We start from the raw sequence: 19,745 nt of genomic DNA on the forward strand, positions 1-19,745 counted from the left end.
TTGTCAGTCAACTTTTTTTCTTTTTTACTTCAAAATCAAATGACAGAAGAACTTAAAATAGCATTTATAGGAGTTGGACATAGTTCAAATACATTCAGTTTGTGCTTTCCTCATCCTCAATAATCCTAATCAGTGTTACAGCGTTCTGCTAACTCAGTGGTGCAAGGCCAGGCATCCCAATTCCCAAGGGTGGCAGAGAGAGAGAGGAAATTACAGGAAATCCCTGTCCACATCCAGACTCCAGATTATCTAATGTGCCAGAAATAAAATATTTCTGCTCCAGCTGTGATCTGTAACCTCTGCTCCACTAAGTTAACCATTGGATGAAACACTATGTGCCCAAGTTGGTTTATTGTTACCAGAACACAAGTTAGACAGAGTATCTTGGCATTTGTGCTGTTGGTGTTAAAAAAAAAAAACACACACACACACACACACATAGTAGTGTTGTGTCCTCAATTGGGTCTGTATTAAGAGTTTCTTGCATCTTTGTGTATTTTTTGATTGTGTTACATCATATCCCAGTTTTTTTAATAGCCTCTGAAGCCAAAAATAAACAGAACAGTCTCTGCGTTTGTAAGTAAACAACATTACAGCTGTAAACACTTAAGACTCTCCTGAAAAGCTTCATAATCCCCATGATGCAGACAAAAATCCTTTTTCTTAAAGTCCTGGTTCAAGTGAGATCCATGCGGTTGATTTATATGCGCCTTTACTGTTGTCCTCCACAGTGTCCGTGTGTCAGCCTGTAACCTTCAGGTGACCTCACTACAGATCAGTGAACTTTTCTGGAATTAAAACACGAGGCCACTATACCATTAGGTGCATCCTCTTCCCTGTGTCTCACAGTTCTTTATGGCACAAAACAAACCGATTTGCATCAAAAAGATGAGTAAAGATCCATGTATTAGTTCCAGATAAAAATCCAGCTAACGTGTCACCCTCTGAAGATTTTCCTCATCAGTTGCTCAGGCAGCACGAGTAGAAATACGAATTTTTCTTCTGATTCAAGTCCACCCCTGGCTCCTCAGCTGAAACACAATCGAACAAGTTTGTAATGTTTAGCCCTTTTGAAAATCTGTTTGGTGGTTTAAAAGTTTTGTGCCAACTTAAGACACATTGTTAAGTGCACTCAACAGTGTTGTGGATTTGTGTCTGATGCTAAAAGTGATTCCCTGCTTAGTCACAAATCAAATAGACCGTTAAAAAGATACAATCGTCTTAGCCTATGTGGCTCAATAATTAAGTTTATGATCCCTGTTTTTCCTGCTAATTTATTATCTTAGAACTGTCGAAACAAAGGATGTCTCGATACAACTTTTTCATTTCCGATATGATTCAGATATTGCAGCCTTGCGTATCGATACCGTATAATGATCCGATATCAGCATGAATATACATACTTTTATTACTTTTTTTTCCTCTTTCTTTAATAAAAAAAAAAGAAGAAAAAAACAATACTTAATTTGTAGTGTGGAATGTTAGAAAAGGCTTGATCAAGTGATGTTACTCAGAGAACAATAGTCAGCAACAGTAGGTATGAGAAGAACTTACTCATTTATTATCAACCAATTGGTTTCATAAATTTTAGCCTTCAACATACAGGTAGTATCTACAGTAGTCTATAACTGAATTAAAAAATGAATTGCAAAAAAAAGAAAAGAAATCGGAAATTTGAATCCGATATTTGATTTCAGGCTGATATCGGATCGGGACACCCCTAGTCGAAACACAAGCCCAAAACTTATTGACGATAACTGAATAACATAAATTAATTCAATACAGAGGTAAGGGCTTTTTGGTGTCCTTTCAGTGTGGAATTAGCATGTTCTCCCTGTACCATCCAATAACATGTATCTTGGGTAATTGAAATACTTTGATAGTCAATGGTAGTGTGTGAGTGGTGTAGTGTGACACTGAACAGGAATAAGCTGAATGAATGAACAAAACATCAACAAAAACCCAAAAGGTCACACCTGGCATCAGCTCCATCTCACTGCTCATGTAGTCTTCACCAATTTTCTGAAACAGCTCATCTGGAAAGTTAAGAAGCGTTAGTTTCCATAATAAAGCAGAAAGAAGAAGCTTTGAAAGCAAAAGCTGTAACAGATTACAGATTTATTTCAAAAATATGAAATAATTAACATGGTTCTAAGTTCATGCAGAATGTGTTGTGTAGATGAAACTCACCAATATTATTTCCTGTTTTACTGGAGGTTTCAAAATGTTGTGCGCCGATCTCTGTAAACATACAAAAAACAGTTTGTTAGACATCAAACAGATTGTTTTGAGATGGAAACCCAGTATCTGTGGTCTATAGTTACAAGCACGTAATTTGATTTTTGAACCGGTACAAATTTAATCTTACCTTCAGCAAAGTCCTGAGCATCGTGGTAGTCGATTTGACGCAGGTGGCGATCATTTGCGATTAAGTCCTTCTTGGTACCGCACAGGTAGATCTGACAGAGCTGTGGGATCAACGCAAAAAGTCTGAGTATCTGAGCAGGAAAAAACCAACACTGGAAACTTCAGAGAACCTAACATATGTGTTTTGAATTGTGGGAGAAAACCAGAATGACTTGATAAAAACACACATTCTGTGAGAACATGCAATCCAACCAAGACTAGCAGGAAGCCAGAAGACTACTCAAACAAACTGACTTCTTCTACATCAGCCTGAGGTCCAATTTTGACGTTACCTCCTCGTTGGTCTTCAGTTCCTTCACCCAGAAGCTTGCTCGCTCAAAGCTACGCTTGTCCGTCAGGTCTGCAAGGATAAGGTTTACAAAAACACACTGTTAGCATGTACGTATGCTTAATTTCTGTAAACAGATGATTCATGTCATTGTCACCAATGATTGGCCAAGATGATGAAGTGGGCACTGGAACTGGAAACATTTATCAGCAGCAAAACAGATCCTCACTGTTTGCATCACTGCCTCAACAACTAACCTAAGTAGATAACTACCTATAAAGTAATGATAAAATATTAACTTTTTACAGCCCGTCAATGGACTTAATGAAAAAATAAAAATCTGCTCTTATGATGCACTACCAGCTAATATGGTTACTTGGTTACAATAGCTTGCTTGGTAACAGAGTTGAGGTGTAAACAAAAGGGTAGCCATTAAAAAAAAGAAGACAAACAACAAGGAGGGGCAGAATAGGAGAAGCAAAATAAAACCTGACAGTGAGTAATTCAATGAGAACAAACATCAGCTATTTTCAAAACGACCAAAGTTTCCATGATGTGGAACAGACGGACATCAAAGTTAAAAAAAAAAAAAAGTCAAAGTCCACTTTATTGTTGATTCCACTGAATGTACAAGATATGTAGAGAAACAAAATTACTGTTCTTTCTGCCTGAAATATTTACAAACACACAAAAACCCACAACAATGTCGAATATACAAATAATAAAGACAGAACAACAACAACACAACAAGTATTTACAATCGAAAACACATTTAAACAAGAAGACATAGTCATCAACAGAACCCGCCAGATTGGTTGTCATTATAACTCACAACTTTTTCCTAAATGTCCTAAATCTAAGAACTTGGATGTATACATAAGAAATTATCACATCAGAATATAAAATTACTATCTCAAACGGTTTCTAAGAAAAGCTGTCCCCTTTGAAGATACCTCGAACAGAGTAAAGAAAAACGGGATAAGGCCAATAACTCCGGAAAAAAATATTGCGCGCTTCTCATTTTCGAACTTATCCTATCTTAAACGGTTTCTGAGAAAAGCTGTCCACTTTAACTTGGACGGACAAAGCTCCGGACAAAGCTCCTATTATCCCCCTTCCACTTTGTGGTGGGGGATAATAATACTGCATCTTGGCTTGAGTCAAGGGAAGAATGATTAAACATTTTTCTTGCTCCCATTCATTCTACGGGAAAAACCTACCGTAGCAGACGACTGCAGCCCGGGCTCCTCTGTAGTACATTCTACTCATGGCTTCGTATCTCTCTGACCCAGCTGTGTCCTGGGTGTAAAGGAAGGGAGGGAGGAAAAAAAAAAACATCTCAACTAATGTTTTTTGGACTGAAATGCAAATATCAGCAGCTTTTAACTTACCCATATTCCCAAAGTGATGCATTTTTCCCCCACTTGTATCTGTTTGGCCACAAAAGCAGCACCAATAGTCTGTTGGAAATAGAAGTAGAATGAAAACTCCACAAGCTGGAGGAACTAAATGTTACTGTGGGCTTGTGTGTCTGGTTACAAACCACAGGCTGAAAGAGGAAATCTCATAACTTTCTGATATGAAGAGGTGTAAAGAGTACTGATATATTCTACTCAAGGAGAAGTACTGTTACTTGACTGAGTACAAGTAAGTCATAGATAAAATACTTAAGTACATCTAAAAAGTTGCTCAAATAAATAGCACTCGCATAAAAATAATTATAAAATGTAAATAAATAAAAATCATAAACATCTCATGTATAAACTTGAAAAGGAAGAGACAAAATCTTAATTTATTTTCCACAAAGGCATATGTATAAAATAACACAAATGGATTCAATTCAAAATAAATAAAAAAGCTCTGAGGCTCTAAGTATAGTGACATTTATGAACTCTAAAACTGAGAAAATAACCTCTATTCAATAACGTATTGGCTCGGTGGATTACGTTTAATCTGAATGGTCGGCTATGATGTGATGCATTTAATTGTTCTCCGGTCGTTTCACAATGTCCGTTGATGGCTGCCACCTCTGAACCTGGTTCTCCTGGAGATTTCTTCCTGTTAAAAGGGAGCCGTTTTTTCCCACTGTCGCTAATGCTTGTTCATGTGGATTTGTTGGGTTTTTTCTTTTTTTCAAGAATTTTATATTTCCATTGCGCTTCAAGATTACTTTTGTCGTAATTTGCGCTATATAAAGTTGAATTGAATAGATCGTTTTAAAACAAAAAGGTATAATATACTCAGTAATGGTTGGGTATCAAAATGTAACAAATTACTTGACTTCTTTTAAAACGTACTTAAGTAAAATTACTGATTTAGAAACGAACTCAAAAAAGTGCAAGTACACATAAAAGCTACTCAGTGACAATAACGTGATTACTTGTAATCCATTACTTTCACCTCTGCTGATAAGTTATGATACTCTCAAAACTGCTCTAAAATCTGGCCTTATCTTATTATGTATAAGTCGTTTTACAAGCAAAAAACTTTCAAGCTCAGTTGATTTAACTAAGCTACTAGAAATAACAGGATGTGGAGAGCAGATCCTTTACAGACGTAGGCTGCAAAAAGTTATATTTATCAATAAAAAGTGACAAAACCAAACATTCCAGTCATGCATGTGTGCAAAGCTCCATCTCAACTAAACAGAATTTACTGGATCATTGCATTTAAAGAGTTTCAATGACCTCTCTTGTTATCTAAATCTGTCTTTGACTTCAGTCTGCTTCACCGCAAATTTTCTGCAGAAAATCAAAAGAGAGCAGCTGACACTCACGTTCTGATAGGGGCCGACCAGGAAGCGATGATGCACATATCTCTCCACCAGGCTCGTCTTTCCCACACTCTCCTTCCCCAGCATCACCACCTTCACATCAACACGCATCCCACTCATATCAGCAAAGTGTGGAGGCAACCCGGATGAACCCACAGCACTGCAAACCACAGGAGCTATGAAGGGAGGAGGTTTGGGGGCGGAGCTTGTAGGATGATCAAGCAGCTGGGAAGAAACACAAAGTTATTCAAATGAGACTGAGGTCGTTTCAGAGTCATTGTCCTTGAAATAAGTGAGTGATGCTTTGTAGTGTACCGGTAATTCTGAGTACGTCCTTCATCAGGAGTAATCTAGAAAAACTACATGACAATCAATTTTAGTCAGTCTTAACTGATTTGAAGGGAATTCAACTGAAAGGTGGCAAATGGAGTGAAATTTCCCTCAACCGATGAGATTAAAAATAATCAAATTAGGGACAAACTCATCATCAGCAGCCACAATATTTTGCGCAGTGAAAGGATTAGAAAAAGAGAAAATTGAATGAATGTACTTTTAAATCCTGTCTTGGAATATTTTGATATATCCTGATAAAGTTGTGGTATTTCTTTAAAAAAAAAAAAACAAAAAAAACACAACTATTATTTGCCAGCAACTCTCAAGATGTTTTAGGCATCTGTCTCAAAAATACAGCATAACGTCTGTGAAAGGCCTCCAGCTACTAATGACATTTGAACAGGCAATATGTGTTGAAAAGATTCCACCAGTATAAGGCATGGATATTTGCTGCTTCCTCGAGGAAGTTCAGTTTTTTTTTTTATTACTATCATATACTTCAGGTGTGAAATCTAATGCAGAACATCCAGGTCAGAGACTTTTTTCCCCTCCTCATTGCCATCAGACTTCTATCAGCTCGACAAGTCAAAAATTCTCCAGAATCGTCAGATACAGAACGAACGTTATTACACAACTATCTCTCAAAAATTACAAACCAGTCCTCAGTTGACCAACACCACTTCACTTGTATCCATACACTTCTCCTTTTCACACATTCATATACAGTAAGTTGGAATCTGTTAACTATTCCATCATAACTACAGGACAACATTGGGATAACTCATATATACACACACCACACTTTATACAGGTTTGCCATAACAATGTTGGAAGTCTAAATACATAGGAAATAGGAGTTGTTTTTTTTTTTTTTTAAAAAAAAAAACCTTTTCTGCTCTTTCACTTAAATGTGCAGGTGGGTCTTTTCACCAAAATGTTGTCACTGTTTGTAGAAGGAACCAATATATTGTTTACTGGAATATTGCACTATAATGGTGTCACTGGTAAGAAAAACCCTATTGTTTGTTTACAGAAAGCACTATTGGAGATACGTATTTGTTTACATTGGTAGGTTGACACTTATTTACAGAAATGTTTCACTAAAATAGTGTCACTGTTCATAGGACACTTTTTCAATGTATTGTCTTTCAGAGATATAGAATAAAAATTGTATGATTTTCACGGAAAATCATGGTTTTGCTTCTCGTTTAAATTCTTACCACCTAAGGAAAAATTACAGTCATGTTGTAGTAGTTTTAAACCAAATACCGAACAGTTCATACAGGTGTGTGCAAAGGGTTTAAAAACACAATTATCACAGGTTAGATTCGTATTTAACAGTTTTAATCAGACTACAGGCCTGTGTTAGTTCTTAGCTTTGACCCGGATTTGTTCTACTATGTTTGTGATAGTTGAATCATCCCAGTTTAGGGATACATGACACAGCTAAATTTACACAACACACCCACACAGACACATCTGATAGTGTTGGAGAGCTCGGTTTCGACACCTTTAAAACAAGAAGGCAAACTCACCTGACACGGAGCCTAAACAGCACATATACAGTTATAAACAGGCGGGGAAAGCAGCTGTTTACCGCCGCTGTGCGGAAGCCGCCAGCCGGCTTTTCATCGTTGGACGACCCGGGCGGTGCTAGCTCCGATTTACGGTTGCGCAACAATTAAGAAAACCACTTTCTTCTACTAGTAGATCAAAAAACAAGGACTGACTAACTAACCCACATTATTTGTGTTGTTATGAGAGCTATTGGTTATTATGTCCTGAATAATGTCTTCAGGGGAAAAACACCTCTGCCCAATTCCTTCAGCTGAGCTTTGTCCGTAGGTAGGAACTAACGAGCCTGTGATCCTGTTTCTCTAAGGAAGGGGGGACTGAAAATCGAGGGACAGGAACAATAACCGGAAATAGTTATTTACTTTACTATAGTGTCACAAAGTTTGCGAATTAACGAAACTAAACATGTAGGTTTTCCTGAAATCGGACTTTTTGCTATAAGAAACGTGTCACGGAGTAACTTTTATAAACAATACTTGAGTTGTTTGTGTTATGATGAATTTTTGTTGTTATTTTAATGTGTGCTCTTCTAATGCATTGTTTTGGTGTTCTGTACTGTATTTTTATTTGTACCTATTGTGCATGTTCCTTTGTCTGCAAACAGCTGTGACTTGAACGTTTGACTAATATTTTTAATCGCTTTTCTATCTAACTTTATTATCATATTGTCTTATATTTGTTTTTTTTTTTTGTTTTTTAATTATGCAATGCATAAAACTGCCATTCTCATTCATAATGTAATTTCTGAAAAATATCCAAGGCTCATGTTTTTTACTTTTTAACAGGGACTAGTGCAGTGGCCGTAGGAAGTGTGTATTGCTATAGAACAGTGGGAAGTGTTAAGTAGCTATTTCATAAATGGCCAAATGAGGTTGTGTTTGAAGTTGGGACATCAGGGACATTTAGATTTGTTGTGAAATGTGTAGAGTGATAACTATTGTGTTTTTATATATTTTGGCTTTTAGCAAGAACACTGTAGGGAGTTGAACCTCATTTATTACGATTTCAGTTTGTTGTCCTCACAGATCCAGATCTCCTCAGACCAGAACAGACTGGATCCGGACTCATTTAGTGTCATTAATGACAGAATGTGTGTAACAAAATTACGTCACAACCCACATTTTTTGGAACAGGGATATAGGAAAATGAAACCACATTAGATTTGGCTGTGAAATATCTAATTATAACCATTTATTTGTAATGCTTTGGTCAGTTCCACAGAAAGTACATGTATTACTTTTTATTTCATTTTATTATTAATGAAAAGAACACTGTTGTATATGTATATGTATAAATAGTTATTCGATTTATCAGGAAATAATTTGTCACAATACTGCTCCCATGCATAAAGCACGAGCTGAAGGAACCATTATTCACTTTCTTACTTTATTAGTGTTTTCATTTGTCTTTAGCTTTTTACTGTGTTAAGGTGTCATAAGAGTTTCTTTCATCACAGCCACTAAAATGAGACAATATATTTATAGAAATGTTACATTTAATGAGATAAACACATGTTTTTAGGTAGTTTTGGGTTGAGAATAATTATTTATTACTATGATATTAAGATTATGTTACAACTACAGCATAAAATGATTAGGTTTAGGGCTAAAGTTAAGGTTAGGGCTTCAGTATTAAATGGTTGTGAAATAATGACGCAAGGAACTTTTTCTGTCTTTATATTTTATAAGTCCCCCGTGGAAAGGTGTGGTATATTAGCATTTTGTGTAAGCTTTTTATCAGTGCGTTTTGTTTGCCTAAATCACATGGGAAACCTGATATACCTTATTTGTGGATTTGCAATATTTTATTTTATTTTTTTTTATTTTCCTACATGCAACCCCTTTTGTTGTTGTTTTTTCTTTTATTCTTTGCTTTTGAAGAAATTGGAAGTTGAGTTTATTATGCTCATCGAGAGTTTGTATTTTTGCAAATGCTCTAACAGTATAAAAATAAAAAAATAAAATAAAATTATTGCAGTGCATCTGGGATCTATGCATGATTATTGTCACAACATCAATTAGTGTTCATGTTAAATAGTAATAATAATAATAGTTATTAAAATATAAAATAAAAATATTTAAAACGTGTAATAAATAATCCAGAATCTCTGCAGTAGTATTTCGGGGTGTTCTTTGGTTGAAGTTGATTGGTTTAAAGCTTTGAACCGTTGCACTAAAGCTGAATGATGATTGGTCTAAAATTCACAGTCCCACCCATCCAGCGTTCATGCATTAACGGCACACAGACACACACACACGGTGGGGGTCAGGGAGTGAAAAGACGCCAAAATGGCTGATGTAGAGGATAGCGAGACAACTTCTGGTGGCATTTTTCATGAAATCTTTACCTCTCCACTCAACTTGACCCTGCTTAGCTTATGTTTGTTCCTGCTGTATAAAATCTTCCGCGGGGACAGGCCGCCGGAGCTCAGCGATGAGGACAAACCTCTGCCTAAACTGAAGAGGAGAGACTTTACTCTGGCCGAGCTGAAGCCCTACGACGGGCTGCAGGACCCGCGGATCCTCATGGCTGTTAACGGGAAGGTGTTCGACGTCACACGGGGGAAGAAGTTTTACGGACCAGGTAGAGATGGAACAAGTCACGAACACTATTAATTACCCAACGCTTAACTTCCGGTCGTTCATATTTTCTAACTTCTTGAATTCCTCTCCGCGCTTATGGCTGCTCGTGTTATCCCAGACCACGTGTTTTAACCTCAGATGTGTGTTATATTAGCGTCCACAGTAAACTCACAACAACTGTTGTCGTTTCTGCCATTTTGTCCAACTTTTCTGGGCCTTTAAAGAGGCGCCACGCCCCCACCATTTTGGACCAGCTCTCGTTTCATAACAAGGGCTGCGGTATCCTTGAAGTCAGAGATCAGTTCTTCCTCATAAATGAAGTTAACATTTCTGTACCTTATCTTTTGCAGCTCAGCGTTTTAAAGTGTTGTAAGTCAGGTTATTCTGACACTTCTGATAATGTGTTGTTGTTGCAATAGTGATCCTGCTCAGTGTTGCTGTCTCAAATCTGACACAGAGTAGAACTTCTCTCTTTTTATTTACTCTTAGATTGCAACCTCTGCTGTCTGTAACCTCTGATCTGTTACCACACACACACACACACACACACACACACACACACACACACACACACATTGATGGCTAAAATTCCAGTTATATTCCATCTTCCAGCCAGTCTTAATGTTTAAGCAGCTGGATTAAATATTTGTTCCTAAGGCCTCAAATGATAGCAAAGTTAACATGTAGTTATTTAACTAGCTTTGTTCAACAGACTGTTAATAAAAAGTTCTTTGGTTTAAAGCATGTATTATTTTACAATGTTTAGGTGTGGTTCTTCTCATTCTAGGCATGTTAAAGAATGGCTTAGTAGTAGAGCTAATTCGATTTTTTTAAATGACTGCAGACATCAGATATATTGTCAAAAGTGCCACTTTATTGCCGTGATTCAGATTGTCCTCAAGAGTTAAAATGCGAAGAACAATCCCAAAATAAAAGTAAATGAGGCTGTCAATCAACAATTTCAAGCTTTACCCCAGGTTTAAGCAAAAGTGCAACAGCAACTTTACAGTAGCTTACATTATCTGATTAAGAAATCAGATAATCACATATTTTATAACATTACAATAATAAAAAATAAAAAAAACTCTTCCCTTAGCATCTCAGCATAGTGTGAATAAAAAATTAAACATGCCTGTGGCACACATATAGCCTACTCAAAGGGTAAACAAAGAGGGGGCTGGCTCACATTGCGCTAAGGTAACCCACAATGACGGAACGTGAAAAAGTTCGAATTTACAAAAGTAAAAACATTTTTAATCTATTTTTATTTATTTTATTTTTAAACACGAATTTGCAAAATAAAAACTTTTTTTTTTTATCTACAGATTTGATAAATCGATTAAATATTTTTTTGCCCAGCCCTACTTATTAGTAACCAAAGTTGTGATCACTAAATAGACCTATTCTTATAACTATTCTTGTGATAGTATCTTGTTATAATAAACAGGCTTAGGCATTTTAATCGAGCATTTAAATAGGATGATTTTTATGATTTATATTTGTATCATGTATTCTCTGATTATGTCTGTTTGTGTTTTTCATAACACCACGTATGTGGAGTTGTGTATATTAGCCTTTTCTATTTTGTATCTGCTTCTACCCGCTGCATCATGGAAATGAGTGTTTGGCTAAATCCGGTGTATTTACAACTTCGGCTGTACATTAATACACACTGTACCACTCAAATAAATAAAATAAAGTGCTTTAAGGCACAAATGCATAGATAACTTAGAATCACTAACACATTATTTAAATACACTACCGGTCAAAAGTTTTAGAACACCCTAATTTTTCCAGTTATTTATTTGCAATTCAAGTCGTGCAAGTCCAATAAATAGCTTAAAATGGTTCAAAGGTAAGTACTGAACAGCCAGAGATAAAAAAAAAAAAGGTTTGACCCAAAACAGAAAAATAATGTGCATTTCAGAATTATACAAATATACCTTTTTCGGGGAACATGAAGTGAGTTAACAATTTAAAGCAATAAAGGTTGAATCAGCCTTGATATCTGGAGCTAATATTTCCTACAGGTGTTCCAACTTTTCTTGGTAACTTCCAACCGCCTCTGTCTGCATAAAAGCAGTGTTAGAACACACTGTGGTTCCAGACCCTCATGAGCATCAGGTGAACAGTATTGTTCATGGACTCCATGATTTAAGTCTTATTTAACTCAAATTGCTTATTTGTTCTATGCTTTCATTTCACGGTACAATGACACAATAAACTGAATAATTTTCAGTAAAAAAAAAAAAAAAATTTAAAAAATGTGGTGTTCTAAAACTTTTGACCGGTAGTCTATATGTTATATTTTGTTACCGAAGTAAATTATTATTTTATAATATATTATTATTTTAAGCATTACAAGGAAATAGACATTTCTAAAGGCAGAGCTAATTTATATGGGCTGTGCAGTAATTCCCTCCCTGAATGTGTTGCAGAGGGACCGTACGGAGTGTTTGCAGGCCGAGACGCTTCCAGAGGTCTGGCTACATTCTGCCTGGAGAAGGAGGCGCTGAAAGATGAATACGACGACCTGTCTGACCTGAATGCAACACAGCAGGAGGGCCTGTCTGAGTGGGAGAGTCAGTTCACCTGTGAGTGCAGGAACTGTCAGATACATTTATCACAGCTTCTCCCTTATTTAAACCCTTTTAGGACGGTTGATGGGTTGGAAAAGAAAAAGCATGTAATGCCATCAAAGTGCAGTTACATTAAAGCATCTAATCTTCTTTTTAATGTACATTAAGATGATGTTGTTTACTAGGGCTGGGCAATGTGGACCTAAACTCATACCTCAATATTTTTTAACTCAAAGTCTTACCAGAAAACAATTCTGGGTTAAATTTGCTGATGAAAAATGCCACACAGGCACATTTATTAACAAAGATGATGATATGAGTCACTTTTGGCTTTTTTTCCTCTAAGGGGCAGCATGTGTGAGTGAGTTCTGTAGTGTGGCTTGTTTAGGGTCTGGGTCACTTAGGACACGATCAGAAATCAATCTGTGATTTTCATGCTGTTCTGAGAAGAAGCAGCAACTCCTAAAACGACTATTTCAATAGAAAATAAGCTATAAAACATAAATCTCAGAAACATGGAAAAATTGTAAAGGAGGACACTGTTCGACTGTACTTTAAGAATAATATGAAATACTTGTAGGCTGTTATTTATACTATATGATTGTATGAACACAAACAAGTAAAAAAAAATGTCTGTTCCTATATTGCTAAAATAGAAAACTCTAGAAATATCTTCATTCTTAATATATTTCCCAGGCCTATTATTTACATAAAATGTTTTTCTTTTGTAGGAAAACATTCTTCATTCTTCTCTAGTGAAAATATTTACATTGTTCGTTTGTTTTTCCTGAATATTACCACTTAAGTAAACACATAATCTCACTAACGCTGCACTCGAAAATGAGAAGTGCGCAATTATTTTTTTCAGGATTATTGCCCTTGTTACGTTTTTTTTTTTTTTTTTTAACTCTGTTTGAGGTATCTTCAAAGGGGACAAACTTTTGAGAAAGTTAATAATTTTATATTCTGATGTGATCATATTTTGTTATGTATACATCAAAGTTAGATTTAGAACATTTAGGAAAAAGTTGTGAGTTCTGAGAACCAATTTGGCGGGGGATGTTGATGTTTTATTTTTTTTACTTATAGAAATGTAAAAGAAAAATGATATTTTTTTGATTATGTATTATGGTTAATCTCATTTCCACTTGCCTGTTTGTTTGATTCACTTTCTTTTCTCTGTCACAGTTAAATATGACTATGTCGGCAAGCTGCTGAAGCCAGGAGAGGAACCCACAGAGTACACAGACGACGAGGAAGCAAAGGACAAAAAGATGGACTAAAAGGAAAAAGCAAACTTGGCTAAAGGGAACAAACAGAAACATGCCTTAATGCTTGTTAGGCTCATTTAATTCACGTGTACACATTCTCCTCCTGTTGGACCAAACCCTCTGACAGAAGCTCTTTTGTCCTGTTTATTACATCATTCTGATGTCACAATCCGTCGGTTTGATTGACTGATGTGATGACCATACTCTCATTCACACACATGCACCCCATTTCACCAAAAATAAACCCCCAGATGAAGGTTCTGCTTTGTTAAGCTATATCTGCTTTGTGAAAACTCAAATGAGTTCAAATTTGAGGGAAAAGGTTTAACGTAAAACACGTGTTTTACAGCTATGCCTCCACACTGATGATATGGGCTTTAACAGGATTTTTAATCACCTGCCTTAATAAAGTGATGCTTTTTAAATAAAGAATGTACAAAATGTTCCAGATGAACCACTAACTTCCACACAGCTTCTTCCATGTATTCATTTATATATACATATATAGCCCCACAGCTTACAGCTCTATGATAACCTGTGATGTGAAGTGACAATCCAAATTTTTACAAATAGAAATGTGATGAGTCGCCTTTATCGCTGTAACTTCTTGGTCGGTTTGCTGCATTGCTTTGCTTAGTTTGTTTGTATTTGAACTATAGGCAAAACAGAACAGGTAATAGACACTTTTGTTCTTCTAACTCACACTACTTGTTGAAATGAACATAATAGCCCTTTAAGCTCTATAGAGCTGATTGATTGTATTAAACACTAAATACCTGATTGTTTAAAGACAGAAACTGTCACATTTTGACTATAATCAGCAAATGGTCCATTGAGTAGTAACCAAATCCTTTGGTCTGATGGTGGTTTTTCTAGAACTCAGATGGTGACGCATGCAGATGACCGACACAATCTCTGCATCTGCTCTATGTAGAATCAGAAAGCTAAACCTGATGGTAGAAAAACAGTTCTGCTCATTTGATTGATTTTCCCACTGCCAACTTGTAAACTTATGAGAATGTTCATTTAGCCTGTGTAAAACAAATTGTATTTGGATTTAATAAAGAAATGTCAACCTCTTTTATTGTATGTGTGTAAATATTTGAATGATTGAAAGACATTTATTGGTAATTCCTAGAGTATTATAATAATACAATGTATTTGTAATGCACTTTACATTTGACACCAAATCTCAAAGTGCAACATTGGACGACAGAATTAAAACCATACAACACAACATACATTAAAAAGAGGACTTAAAACAAGCATTAGCAGTAAAAATAGGCTTGTGCATGAACTCTGGTCTCAACTAAATGTTTCTTCCTGAACTTCAAATCAAAAATGGTCACATAGTTACAATTGCATGATGTGGCGGAGTATGGGGGACCAAACCTGCCAAAAGTATGAAAAAAATAAATGTTGAAATACGTAAAAGTAGAAAAAAATAAATAAGGAAATAAATACATGTATAAATAAATAAATGTGGAAATAAATACATTTAAAACATTAAATTATTTATGTCTCATTTATTTACCAGTTTTTATGAATTTATTCACGCATTTATTTATTTATTCATTCATTGATTTATTTATTCCAAAATTTATTTATTTCTACTTTTGGCAGGTTTGGTCTTCGATAGTGGTGTGGATAAGGGACAAGTATCTACATTTGAGCTGGATGTGGTTACGACTCAGTAGTGATCAAATTAAAAGGAAATAAAAGTTAAGTTTAATTTTCTAGTAGAGAAAAGTTCTCCTAAGATGTATTCTAGTAGTGACAAAAATAAATAAATCTGGCAAATTTACTAAGGCCGCACATAGATTATAGTTTTATTTTTTACATTTAATTAGAATTTCATTTGAAAAAAAAAATCCAGTAATATTTCTGACTGATGAAACTTACAATGTTTGATTTTTAAGCTTCATAAAGTAAGGAAGCCCAAAGCGGCCAATCATTCATATATTTTTTGGTCCGTTTTTCCGTGATAACGATCATTTTAAGGTTTTCATTTTTTATTTATTTTTTTTTTTTTTTATGGTCTGTTTTAGCACGATAACGTTTCATATATTTATTTTTTAAAGGTAGAACTTGCCATGTTAAAAAAGTTAAAATGAAAAAAATTATGTGTCAGAAGTGGGATTCGAACCCACGCCTCCATTCGGAGACCAGAATACCCGTGTGTTCGGAAGGAAGAATCCTTGAGTCTGGCGCCTTAGACCACTCGGCCATCCTGACACGGTGAAAAATAGATAACCCAGTTGTCCTTATATAGATTACAAAATACAAAATTAATGGTGGCGTGGTTTGTTTGCTTGTGTTCTATTTGTTGTTATTTTTCACAGCTTTTAACTGTCAAATCATCTCAAATTCGCTTAAACGTGCTTGTTTTTCCTCGTTTGTGCTCACTTTTCGAACATTTCTATTGCGCATGCTCGTAAAAATAATGATAGTGTTGCATTCAAAATATTGGAAAATACCAACTATTATCTCAGGTTCTTGTATTGTATTTGTGTTTTACTTCAGGTGGACAAAATAGTGGCTTTTAGTTATAATTTGTGCAGTTGTTTGTTATTTTGGAGCCACTCTTGACCAGCTACAATATTTTTTGTCCATTCCGAGTTCGTTTAAAGCTGATTGCCCGAAACACATGAACGCATCACCACTTCCGTTGAGACGACGTGCAGCGGCCATATTTTGTTGTTCAAGGGTATCTGAAGACTTCAGGGGACTCAACATGTACCGGTTTGCTAAAGTTGCTGTTAATGTTGGTGGTAAGTGGCCAGTCTTTGTGTGATTGTGTGATGTTTAAACCTTTAATCCAGCTACCTTTGAGTTTATTCTGCTTTCAAACCCGTCTGGACGGTGACCGCGGTCACTAAACGAGTTGCTAATGTTAGCATCTCCCTCGAAGAGTTTACAAAATTTAACTCAATGAATGTGTTTAAAAAACGCTATCCTAATTTCTACCAGTTAATTAAACGTTGCTGCATTAAAGTTGAAAATGCCAAGTTTCTCCTTCAAAATGTGTCCTTGTGTGACCCCATGTATCTCTTTAACTCGCTACCAGTGTTACTAGTAACGAGTTAACAGCATAATTTAAAAAATATATTTTCCAAATGAAAATCCGCTTTTAATTTGAATTTCATGATTAATAGTCATTACAAAGTGTGTTTGAAGTTTACACCAATGGGCACGTTTTCTAAAAAAAAATATATTTCAGATTAATTTAATGGTTATTTCTATAAGGCCTAAATATTTCTGTCATATTGGGATTTTGGTGTTATTGCCTTGTCTGTAAATAATGAACAAATCTATTTTTCTTATTAATAATAATCTCAGTCTTACGTATTTCATTTAACCAAAAGGTTAATTTAGCTGTTTCAAGTGTTTGTTACTCTAAAATTGTAATACATTTTATATTACTAGTTAATGGTATAAAATTTAACGTATTTGTATTACAATATTACCACCTCCAAAATGTACCTGAGTTACACTACTTTAAGTTAATTTTAGCTAATTGCACATTAATGTTATGTCAAGCCATTTTAAAATACTAATTACATTGATACCATTACAGATTAATGTCTACAAATGTGACACCACAAAACACTTTCCTTTTCATTTTAAATAAAAATATACAAAAAAAAAAAAAATGTATCTATTAAACAAAAACACAAAAGAAAGCCATGATGTTCAGGTATCATTTGGTATGAATTTGAAATCGTGAGAGTAGTTCCACATGTGTAGTCTGTTTCCATGGCAATGCGTTATGATAGAAATGAGTAGAATTTAGGTTTTTTCTTTCTTTCTCGTTTTCATTGGAATATCAGTGAAATTGATTAAAGTCTCCATGTAACTTGTGGCGTTACTAACATTGTAACGAGTAATATATTGCTGATTTTTGTTTCAGTAAGCTGTTATAGTACTGCGTTACTTAAAAAAGCAATATAATACAGTACTTGTTACTTTTGTAATGTGTTAGTCCCAACACTGACTGTTTCCTCCTAAATAGTGTGGGGTTAAAAAGGTTTTGAAGTATTTGAATTTGACTTCAAAGCTTAAGTAGTGAGACAGAAGTCGATCATTATCAGATCAGTAGAAATTTAATTCATCCAATTCTCAAGGTCCTATAAAATCATTTTATAATAGACCAACACTTGTAGGTTCCTAAGCTTTCATTTTTTCCCCAAATATTGAAAACATGTAATATATGTTGGCCTATAATTTATTTTATCAGTTTACATTTTTTCTAAACTGTTATCTTTAGGGTTGGTTACACATAAGCTCACCCATCTCTCAGATCTCTCTAATTAAATGAGGTGTGACTGGATCTGGTACAATTATTGAACTAAAGCTGTTTAGATATGTTCTGATATTGTGTTTGTAAGTTATCTTGTTGAAAGAACAAATTGTAGGTGAAATGAAGATGCTATAATCAGTTTGGTTCATTGTTAGAAGAACAAATGTAATCCAGAAAAAACAAAACTTTTCACTCGCGCTTCAATGAAACGGTAATAAAAACAACAAACCTCATTTTTTTTCATGATGGTGGAATTGAAAATGCTATTAAAGAAATAGCAGTGACTGACTTTCGGGCTCTTGCTTGTCCAGGTCGGGCCGTACGTCAGGTGAGGCATGGATCCACTGCTCCTCAGGATTTCCACACTAAATATGGCACTGGTGTGATGATCGGAGGAGCGGTCTTCTGCACAACTGTTTGGTCATATGTAAGTTAAAACTCACCTTGTTTTGTCTCATTTTTTTTGTAGTTAATCTCAAAATGTTAGTTTTTCTGTCTAGTTTTCCTTTTTGTCCTCTGTCTAAAAACATGAGAAACGTGTTAATCGGATCTTTTGAAGGGTAAATATCTATGCCTGCGATTGTTGTTGTTTGTGCAGTAATGGACTGAATAGCATGATTAGTCGTGCAAAAAGGTGCAGCATTGCTCCTCATGAAGTGTATTGAGCTTTTTTTGGTGTGTGTACAGGTTCTGACTCAGACTGGCATCACCTGGAACTTGTCGCCTGTTGGCAGAGTGATGCCCAAACCGTGGAGGGAGCCAGAGGCAGAGGAGGAGTAAAGCTCTGCAGCAGCGTACCTACACCTCCCCTAATGACTTTGGTTGTACAGATAAAAAAAAAAAAGAATATCTGTTTGTTCAGACACTGAATGCCTGTGTTTATTCCAACATGTTACCTTGTTCAATAAATTAAGTTTGATTCTACTGATGCATGTGTTCTGTGTCATTTGAGGCGGGTAAGAAATAAAAACCCTTGAAATAGGGCTGGACGGTATACCGGTTCATATCGGATACCGGTGTATATTTTCGTTATATGAATTTTTAATATGAACAACACAGACACGGCGGCACGGTTAGCTTAGTATGTCGGCAGTTCGACAGTAATACACAAAAAGAGAGCAAAGGATCGCATTTTGTAATTCTTATAACGTGGAAAAAGTCCTGGTGGAGCTGCAAACTAAACACGACCTTATAGGCCCCTTAATTGCAGCCATTGGGCTGTTGTTGCAAACTTATTAGAACAAAAAGATGATTATCCTATTTTCATGAAAGGTTCAGAACTAAATGTTTATTTCTTCACAAAACCCATTAATCAACAATTATGTATTTTAAGTTTTTTGATCAACATATCTGTGGTAAAAAAAATAATAAAATATTTACACTACATAGATAACGACAAAGTCATTACTTAGTTTACAACGCCTCTGATTATAACCATTATCATCCTTATTGTATATTTAATATGAACATATTAGTTATGGCTTATTTGAGATGAAATAAAACTCATTCTTTACATTAAGAATGGTTAGTGTACATTACATATTAAATACTGTACATTGAAATGATCTAACCACTACAGTCTTGAGTCTGTTTTTTCAGACCAGGGGTAGTTTAGTGTTTTGTCAGAAGAACAGGTA

At 35.4% G+C, this 19,745-nt stretch overlaps 3 protein-coding genes and 1 non-coding gene across 4 annotated transcripts; 2 read left to right on the plus strand and 2 right to left on the minus strand.

The window, feature by feature from the left end:
- rab24 (RAB24, member RAS oncogene family) lies at positions 1-7,684 on the minus strand. Its single transcript, XM_028467621.1, has 9 exons — positions 7,337-7,684; positions 5,472-5,693; positions 4,087-4,155; positions 3,916-3,994; positions 2,700-2,767; positions 2,369-2,468; positions 2,191-2,241; positions 1,977-2,036; positions 1-1,031 (listed from the first exon to the last, which is right to left on the minus strand). Exons 2-9 carry the CDS (start codon positions 5,586-5,588, stop codon positions 961-963), a joined length of 615 nt encoding a protein of 204 aa, XP_028323422.1. The 5' UTR covers positions 5,589-5,693; positions 7,337-7,684; the 3' UTR covers positions 1-960.
- A 1,913-nt stretch (positions 7,685-9,597) lies between these two features.
- Positions 9,598-14,253, plus strand: pgrmc1 (progesterone receptor membrane component 1). The gene is made up of 3 exons (XM_028465919.1): positions 9,598-9,959; positions 12,397-12,552; positions 13,726-14,253. Exons 1-3 carry the CDS (start codon positions 9,665-9,667, stop codon positions 13,818-13,820), a joined length of 546 nt encoding a protein of 181 aa, XP_028321720.1. The 5' UTR covers positions 9,598-9,664; the 3' UTR covers positions 13,821-14,253.
- Positions 14,254-15,933: 1,680 nt separating this feature from the next.
- trnal-caa (transfer RNA leucine (anticodon CAA)) lies at positions 15,934-16,043 on the minus strand. Its single transcript has 2 exons — positions 16,006-16,043; positions 15,934-15,979 (listed from the first exon to the last, which is right to left on the minus strand). It is a non-coding gene; the product is annotated as a tRNA-Leu (tRNA).
- A 390-nt stretch (positions 16,044-16,433) lies between these two features.
- On the plus strand, positions 16,434-18,952 carry cox7b (cytochrome c oxidase subunit 7B). The gene is made up of 3 exons (XM_028465920.1): positions 16,434-16,579; positions 18,420-18,535; positions 18,796-18,952. The coding sequence occupies exons 1-3, from the start codon at positions 16,456-16,458 to the stop codon at positions 18,886-18,888; spliced, it is 333 nt and encodes a 110-aa protein (XP_028321721.1). The 5' UTR covers positions 16,434-16,455; the 3' UTR covers positions 18,889-18,952.
- The last annotated feature ends 793 nt before the right edge of the window (positions 18,953-19,745 follow it).

Source organism: Gouania willdenowi, chromosome 14 (genome assembly GCF_900634775.1).
Source record: "Gouania willdenowi chromosome 14, fGouWil2.1, whole genome shotgun sequence".
Lineage (NCBI taxonomy): Eukaryota > Metazoa > Chordata > Actinopteri > Blenniiformes > Gobiesocidae > Gouania > Gouania willdenowi.